The sequence below is a fragment of the Galeopterus variegatus genome, unplaced genomic scaffold (genome assembly GCF_000696425.1).
Source record: "Galeopterus variegatus unplaced genomic scaffold, G_variegatus-3.0.2 Scaffold5869, whole genome shotgun sequence".
Taxonomy (NCBI): domain Eukaryota; kingdom Metazoa; phylum Chordata; class Mammalia; order Dermoptera; family Cynocephalidae; genus Galeopterus; species Galeopterus variegatus.
The window spans coordinates 112,326-121,690 of record NW_007731980.1 but is presented as its reverse complement, the minus strand read 5'-3'; the positions used below and the strand labels follow the sequence as shown (position 1 = coordinate 121,690).

At 36.8% G+C, this 9,365-nt stretch overlaps 1 protein-coding gene across 1 annotated transcript in view; it reads right to left on the bottom strand.

Annotated features, from left to right (window-relative positions):
* Positions 1-252: 252 nt before the first annotated feature.
* Positions 253-9,365, bottom strand: part of CLCA2 (chloride channel accessory 2) — a 37,646-nt gene continuing 28,533 nt past the window's right edge. The window contains exons 12-14 of the mRNA XM_008590145.1: positions 7,179-7,349; positions 1,924-2,157; positions 253-728 (exon numbers count right to left, since the gene is read on the bottom strand). Of these exons, the coding sequence (XP_008588367.1) occupies positions 253-728; positions 1,924-2,157; positions 7,179-7,349 (881 nt within the window). The remainder of the gene's footprint in view (positions 729-1,923; positions 2,158-7,178; positions 7,350-9,365) is intronic.

The following is a 9,365-nucleotide window of genomic DNA, read 5'->3' as shown; positions in this document are numbered from 1 at the left end:
TTGCTCAGGGATGGCAAAAACTTTCACAGGGTGGTTTCCTCCTTAGGTTGTCTAGATACATCCAGATACAGTTCTTGGTGTTATCAGTCAGGGACAGCATAGGCAGGAGACAGCAAAGGCAGGCAGAACTTAAAATTTTTCTAAGTACAGGACAATTTTTAACCTTCAGTTTTCACCACAGGTGTCGGGGGCTTTCAAACAAGAACACTTTTCAAACAGTAAAAATGGCATAAGCTAAATCAATCTACCTGGTCACATATCTAAGAGGGAAGGTACTCTACATTTGTTCATACTAATTTTGTTCCATTCTTTCTTGTCTACTCTCTTTTTCTTGTTTAAAGTACAATGCGTTGCAACTATAATAAGACAAATGATTCCTATCAAACCCATTGCCGTTAAAACTCCTTTCAATATAAGGTGATTTCTGGCAAGGATGGGAGCAGAATTTGGGTGAATAAACAGAGATGCCTGGGCAATGTTAGATACAGCAGACTTTAAGGAGTTCCTATCCATTGCTCGTATCGCCACATAAATTCTGTGGCTTTCTTGTATCTCTCCAGCAGGTTGATGTTCAGGTCCATTTGTGAAAAGTTTGGGTGAGAATGTAAATATCTCCCTGGTGCCAGTTTGCTGAGGATTTAGCTTTGACGTATTCACTAAAATGGCATTGTTAAAGTCATCCTGGATATTCTGTAGACTTTTACTCATTCTTATTTCATAGCTTGTAGCTGAAATTAAAAAATATAAATGGGAAGGTTAAGACACCTTGAGTAAATTTTCTAGTCTCTTAGAAATGCCTAATGAGAATAGCAACAAAAAAGTCAAAATACCTAGGAATAAACATAATAAGAAAAATAAATATGAGCAAAACTTTAAAACACTCCATAAGAACTCATAGTAAAACCTAAACAAGAAAACTTCTGGTTTTTTTTAAAGCAACATTCAATAAAAGCAAGATGTTATTTTTCCTCGTTATTTTGTAAATTTTATGTGATTCTATTAAAAATGCCTCTAGTTTCTTTAACTAGTCAAGCTTATTGTAAAGTTCATGTGGGAAATAAATAATCAAAAATGGGCATATAAATCTAAAAAACAGCAATGTGGAAGGACTAACCCTACCAAATATAAAACACTAATATACCTTAATAACTAAAACACTATGGTATGGGTACATAAATAGACTAATATCCCAAATAGGCCAAAATACATCAGGAACTTAGTATATGATAAAGATGAAATTCAAATTAATGGGGAAAGTAAAATTTTCTCAATACATGTTGTGACAATTGGATAAAAGCTGGAAAAAGAAGATGGAGGTGGAAGCCTGAAAGTTAGCATAGGCCTTAGAAAGAAGAAAATACAAGGAGGTGCTCAATCAATGTCCATGTCTACCCAAGCAAGGGTAAGAAAGCCACAAATCAGTGGACCAGTCCCAGCCACCCTAACAAAAATGGCCAGAAGTGGGAGAGGAAAATGTACCAAAGTTTCCATGAGTTATGGGAAATGTTCCCCTAAACCTGACTTGTAAATACTTTTATGTATGTATGAATAAATATTCACTATTTAATTTTCAGAAATCTAACCACCTCCAGCATTTGGAAGCACATGCTCTGTAACGCAGAACCCATTTCTGCTGAGTATACCACCATAACATGTGGTGTTTATATTTCCAATAAAGGTTTCTTTATGCATGATTAGTGTCAGTGAGTTACCCAGAGCCTTTGCAAACCTGGGGCAGCTGACTCACTCTCGTTCCTGGACTCCAGGATTTAAGGCCTCATCAGGGGCTCAGAGCTTTTCATGACGACCTTCTGCAGCTTTTTCAGCTCTAAACACCCAAGTTGATTTTCACCTAACTAACCCCTGACATAGTATTAGAAATGCTGTCCTATGGAAAAATAGGTATGAAACCAGTAAACATACCCCGGCCCTGATCAAAGTCTTCTCCAGGTGCTGTCCAAGATAGAGTCACCTCCTCTTCCACTTTTACGGCTTCCAGGTCAATAATTTTGCATGGTGGAAACACATCAGGATGCGGACCAGTTGGAACTCCCAACACTGAAAAGGAGCCCCCCGAGCTTATTCGGCTAAAGCCCCACTTCTGTTCCTCCTCACTTCTGCCCAGTAATTTCCTTGGGGCATTCATCTGAATATTACCTGGGACACATGCAAAAGGAATAGCCAAAACAAAAAAATTACAAATCTTCTTGATAGCTTGTTCTTGACAGGTTATTAAGAGACTTTTAAACCTTTATTTCTTTACTAAATTTTTAGAATAACTGTTTATTCAATAATTAATTCATTCACCTATTCATTCATTCAATAAATATTTATTGAGCACATATGTTGTGCCAGTAATCATGGACAAAACAGTATCCCTAATGGAATTTATACTCATGTTAATCATATTAATAAACATATATTCACAAATTGTGATAACTTTAAGAGGCAAAAAATGGTACTATGAAAGAAAATAGCACAGGTCCATAATTTAGAGTGTTATCAAGGAAGTAACATTGAAAGATTTTCCTAAAGGATGCCAGGTAAAGAGTGGAGGAAAGAACATCCCAGGCAGAGGGAATAGCTTGTGTAAAAACCGTGAGGAGCTAAAATTAAATTAGAAACACTAAATTAAAGAAATGAGAGTGGTTAGAGATGAGACAGAAGAGAGAAATTTGTGCAGGACCTTGTGGGCTAGTGAAGAGGTTTAGGTTTTAATCTTACATGCTACAGGGAGCAGGGGAGTGACGGGATCATATTTCCTCTCTAAACAGGTCACTCTGGCTGCTTGGTGGAGAACTGAAAATGAGTCTACTTAGATGGCCATTCAATAGTTAGATGAGAGAAGATGACAGCTTGGGATGGGCGAGAGTAGTGGAAAGGAGGCAAGAAAGAGGTGGTTCAAAATGTATTTTGGAGACAAAATCAGCAAAAGCTTATGATAAATTTGAATATGAAATGGCAAAAGAGAGAGAAAGTTGCAAATAAATAAATAAATAAATAGCTCCCAGGTTTCTAATATGAACACTTTGGGAGGAGAAGGAGGCTAAGGAGAGAGAGACCAAAAATTAAGTTACAGGGCTTGTGATTCCTGTAAAGCATCTAATTCAAGATGTCAATGAGCCAGTTATAAATGGATTTTAAGCTCAAAAAAGAGGTTTTAGCTAGATATAATAATTTTAAAGTTGTGAACTTGGAAGTTATGGGCATATAGATGTTATTCAAGTCATATGGATTAATAAGATTACCTAATGTTTTAAATCATAGTGATAACTAGTATTTCTTGAGTGCCAACTATGTGCCAGGCATTTTTCTAAGTACCTTACATGTATCAAATATTTACTTTTCCCCAAAAGGCTATGAGAATGGTATAAAATAATTACCCCCATTTTTATAGATGATGAAACTGAGACACAGAAGTTAAGCAACTTGCCCAAGTCACACAGCTAGGAAATGGAGGAGCTGGTTTCAAACCCAAACAATGTGGCTCCATATGGTAGAATGAGAAGTTTAGAACTGACTCTGATAATTGCCAACATTTAGAGGCCTAGTAGAAAAGGAGCAACTGGAAAGAGAGCCTAACAAAAAAATTCCAGAGAGTAGGAGGTAATCAGGAGAGTGTGGTATCATGGAAACTAAGACATGGCAAAGGAGAGATCAACTGGCTGAGTCAGATACTGCTGAGGTCACGAAAATGAAAACGGAAATGTGTCCTTTGGATTTAACAGCAGGGTGGTCATCGGTGACGAGGCCCACAGCAATTCCAGTGGAGTGGTTTGGATGGAAGTCAGATTGCAGTGAGCAGAGTAGTAAATTGGACGTCAGAAAGTATAGGCAGCGGGTTTAGATTAGAAGGAATTGGATGATAGGGAGTTGGGAGGTAGATAGAGCTGGAGGGGGACCAGCAAAACAAAATTTTTAATATGGGAGGTAATAAAACATGCTTGAATGCTGCTCAGAGGGGTCAATAGAGAGGGAACATGCAAGGGAGAATTCTTACAGCCCCAGGGTGGGATCCAGCAGAGTCACTGGCCTTTGAGGAGGGGAGGAAGGGAGGATGCAGATGCTGCTGTGTCTGGAGATTTGGTGGTGTGAAAATAGAGCAGCTCCCATTATTCGGTGAAATGTGCATGCAAGGTCATCATCTGAATATCAGCTGATAAAGTGAATGTTTCATACAGTAGGCATGTCTAGGGAAACCTAAATTTTTCTTTTCTGTGCTCTTACATGAATGGCCTATGCGAAGTACACAGATTAAAGTATAGTTGAACATTACTTTTCTAATATCACTGTACACTAGGTATTGATATTTGCATCCTTTAACAAGATACTAAGATAAGTCAGTAGCCTGCAAGCTCCTTGATAAGAATCAAATCTGATTCTACTTGGTATTCCAAGTTCCTAAAACTAAGCCTATCACCTAGTAGGTCTTCAAAAATGTTATGTATAAATTAAAAAGGGAACATCTATTTGGAAACAAAGCATTACATCTAGATACAAAATCATATGTATGCAATAAAACCACATTACTTTGCAAGTTGATTTTCATTGGTTCTGAAGCAATCCACATTATTTTAAATACAGGTGAGAGTAAATTGTGTTTTATGCTACACAAAAAAGATCAGAAGATGCAAATCCACTATAGCATTTTGATTATTTTCTACTGAAAAGTATCATATAGAACAAAAAATATAGAATCATGTTATGAAATAGTCCAAATGATTAGTTATAACTGCTGAAATACATAATATTCATAAAGAATCTGCATTTTTGGAAATAAAAATGCTTAGAAATGTTTTTTTTTTTAACTTTTTTTTTAAAGACAAGAGCGTAATATATTTCTGTTTGTCTGTTATTCTTTAAACACTGCTTCTTATCAGAAACTATAATAATGGTGTTTTTTAAAAAATATATGTGTCTTTTATTTATTTAGCCCTTGTATCTTCAAGGAAGACATCATCCTCAGGAATCACTCAGTTGTCTGCAACATCCAAGCTCATGTCTTGCCTAAACCTTTATGAAGGAAATACGGGAGCAGGAACTGAGAAAACTCAGTAATCTCTTTATCTGTTAGTAATTCTGATGAAACAAAAAAGAGGTCAAAATAATGACTAAAATAAAGGTACGCAAAATCTATAGGAATTACCTGCTGCCTTCCCCTTACCAACTGCCATAAATCATTGAGGATTGAAGAGACAGTCAACAAATTATGTATTGACTTCAGTATAATGAGTTTTGAAATTCCACCTCTCTTTCCCTCACTTCTCTGTCTCTCATTCCCTTAATACACACACACACACACACACACATCAGAGAAATATACATGAAATGATGTTACTAATGTTAACAGTGCTAATGGTTCTTACCGTTTGCTATGTAACCTGGTACATACATAGCATGACTCCCTGGAATAGAGTGGGCTAGGGTGCTTATGCTGGGAGAGTGACTGACATGCACTTTCAAGCTATAGCTACCATTTACAGCAAAGGAGAAAAAATACCTCGAATAAATTCCATCATTTTTTATAACATCAGCACCTGTATATATAAAAAAAAAAACTCAATGTCAACACTTGTCATCATAATTGATTAATAATATTTAACTAAGTGATTAAAAATAAGATTTACTCCCCTTATTCTTCCCATTTTAGCATGTGTTATCATGGTCTTACCAACTTCTGATATTATCAGGTGATTAAAACTCCAGTGGCTCTATAATTTCTCCCTGTGATTCCTTAACCTCTGAAAATTATTTTTCTAAAGGTGAATGAGTTGTACCTGGTTCAGTGCTAATAAAACACTTAACCATCACCTTTAAAGCTCTCATTTCTATCACTGAAAGTAATACTAGTTTTTCATAGAAGCCAAGCACCTTCTTAAGCTTGTTTATGATCATAGACCCTTTTGAGATAAAGGCTATTATGTCCCCAGGAAATAAATATGTATGCAAATATACACATTTTCATAAAATTTCAAGGGTTTATGGATGCCCTGAAGCCATTTGATTAAGAACCTCTGATGAATAAAAACTTTGGAGGTTGGTAAAATAGTGTGAAATTACTTAATCTCCTCATTAGAGGGAACATGGAACTGTTGTTCTAGAGTCTAAGCTGCTCTATGACCTGCAGTTTGACAGGCTTTAGTTCTGTCTACCATGCCTTGCTTCAAGGAGCATTCTGGAAGCTTGGCCGGTGCTAGACTTTCTTCTTTTTACATTGATCCTCCAAGAGCTGTGACAGTGGCAGGAAAGCCTAGACCCCAGGGCAGCAGTGGGAGGTCCCACTTAGCCCAAGAGCAGCTCCTCCTATCCTAGAGGTCAAGTCAGTTCTCACACACTCAGCCCTGTAACCCAGCACTGTATCATCACTAAAGTGCTCCAGACTACCCCTGCCCCCCAAACTACCCCACCCACCCACAGAGGCAGGGCTCCTTAACATGAGAAAAATGGGAATTCATTTAAATAAGAAGTGCTAAACACNAGAATCTGCATTTTTGGAAATAAAAATGCTTAGAAATGTTTTTTTTTTTAACTTTTTTTTTTAAAGACAAGAGCATAATATATTTCTGTTTGTTATTCTTTAAACACTGCTTCTTATCAGAAACTATAATAATGGTGTTTTTTAAAAAATATAAAGACAAGAGCGTAATATATTTCTGTTTGTCTGTTATTCTTTAAACACTGCTTCTTATCAGAAACTATAATAATGGTGTTTTTTAAAAAATATATGTGTCTTTTATTTATTTAGCCCTTGTATCTTCAAGGAAGACATCATCCTCAGGAATCACTCAGTTGTCTGCAACATCCAAGCTCATGTCTTGCCTAAACCTTTATGAAGGAAATACGGGAGCAGGAACTGAGAAAACTCAGTAATCTCTTTATCTGTTAGTAATTCTGATGAAACAAAAAAGAGGTCAAAATAATGACTAAAATAAAGGTACGCAAAATCTATAGGAATTACCTGCTGCCTTCCCCTTACCAACTGCCATAAATCATTGAGGATTGAAGAGACAGTCAACAAATTATGTATTGACTTCAGTATAATGAGTTTTGAAATTCCACCTCTCTTTCCCTCACTTCTCTGTCTCTCATTCCCTTAATACACACACACACACACACACACATCAGAGAAATATACATGAAATGATGTTACTAATGTTAACAGTGCTAATGGTTCTTACCGTTTGCTATGTAACCTGGTACATACATAGCATGACTCCCTGGAATAGAGTGGGCTAGGGTGCTTATGCTGGGAGAGTGACTGACATGCACTTTCAAGCTATAGCTACCATTTACAGCAAAGGAGAAAAAATACCTCGAATAAATTCCATCATTTTTTATAACATCAGCACCTGTATATATAAAAAAAAAAACTCAATGTCAACACTTGTCATCATAATTGATTAATAATATTTAACTAAGTGATTAAAAATAAGATTTACTCCCCTTATTCTTCCCATTTTAGCATGTGTTATCATGGTCTTACCAACTTCTGATATTATCAGGTGATTAAAACTCCAGTGGCTCTATAATTTCTCTCTGTGATTCCTTAACCTCTGAAAATTATTTTCCTAAAGGTGAATGAGTTGTACCTGGTTCAGTGCTAATAAAACACTTAACCATCACCTTTAAAGCTCTCATTTCTATCACTGAAAGTAATACTAGTTTTTCATAGAAGCCAAGCACCTTCTTAAGCTTGTTTATGATCATAGACCCTTTTGAGATAAAGGCTATTATGTCCCCAGGAAATAAATATGTATGCAAATATACACATTTTCATAAAATTTCAAGGGTTTATGGATGCCCTGAAGCCATTTGATTAAGAACCTCTGATGAATAAAAACTTTGGAGGTTGGTAAAATAGTGTGAAATTACTTAATCTCCTCATTAGAGGGAACATGGAACTGTTGTTCTAGAGTCTAAGCTGCTCTATGACCTGCAGTTTGACAGGCTTTAGTTCTGTCTACCATGCCTTGCTTCAAGGAGCATTCTGGAAGCTTGGCCGGTGCTAGACTTTCTTCTTTTTACATTGATCCTCCAAGAGCTGTGACAGTGGCAGGAAAGCCTAGACCCCAGGGCAGCAGTGGGAGGTCCCACTTAGCCCAAGAGCAGCTCCTCCTATCCTAGAGGTCAAGTCAGTTCTCACACACTCAGCCCTGTAACCCAGCACTGTATCATCACTAAAGTGCTCCAGACTACCCCTGCCCCCCAAACTACCCCACCCACCCACAGAGGCAGGGCTCCTTAACATGAGAAAAATGGGAATTCATTTAAATAAAATAAGAAGTGCTAAACACCTCATTATCAAGGTAGATTTAGAAAAAATTTTTGTGTATTGGAAAGAAATCAAATTTTGGTATCAAATTGTTTAATAAGTAATAAGAAGGTCTATCTTTGTTCACCAGTGCGGCACTTATTTTAATCACGGAGCAGAAAGCCATGGAGAGAAAACATGGGCTTGGGAGTCAGGGGACTTGGTTTTAAGGTCTGGATCTGCACTTAGTAGTTGTGAAGCTTCATGTCTCCGAGCCTCAGTTTCCTCATCTATCAAATAGGGATAACTTATCTCACAGGGTTGTTGTGGTAATTACTTGAGAATATGCATGAGAAAGTACATTTTAAATTGTAAAGCATTTTACAAGTATACATTTTATTATTGTTCATTAATTTTACTTGGCAGATAAATATTTCTTCCATTATAAAAAGAAGTATTAGAGAACTCTGTACATATGTGTTAAGTACTGGTGGAGAGGGAGTGAATTTACACTCTGACGCTTAAGCAATATTACTTATTTCTTTCATTGGGGTATAAATTTAGTTATCAAACAAATGAAATGGCTCCTGGAAATAAATATAAAACCCTATTGAACTAAATCAGGTGATTTTTCCCTAAGAGAGCAGGATTTGTTCTCCAGCAAGGGAGAAACATTCTACAAAGTGCATTTTTGGACTATATACAAAAAACAAAAGGTACTGCCATGGATATGCAACGAGAGCATGAGAAGTTCACTTGGATCCATTCCAATAGGCAAAACAAGAAGACCTCAGTACCCCTCTGAGGTAGACTTGGACTAAAGTCCTCTGAATGAACTTTTGTTTCATAAATGTCATACACGATTGCCATGGCAAGATATGAATGGGCTGCCAAACCTAAGACCCTTGAAAAAAGATTAACTTTGAAACAACAGAGCAAAAGAATATAATTTTTTTAGTAGATCAAACACTTGGGGCTGCCAACATAGACTTTAAGGTCTATTGCCATTCTGAGAATTTAGTTTAGGAAAAGAACAGAACAGGTAAGATGAAAGAGCAAGGCCGGCCCGTGGCTCACTCGGTAGAGTGCGGTGCTGATAACACCAAGGCCACGG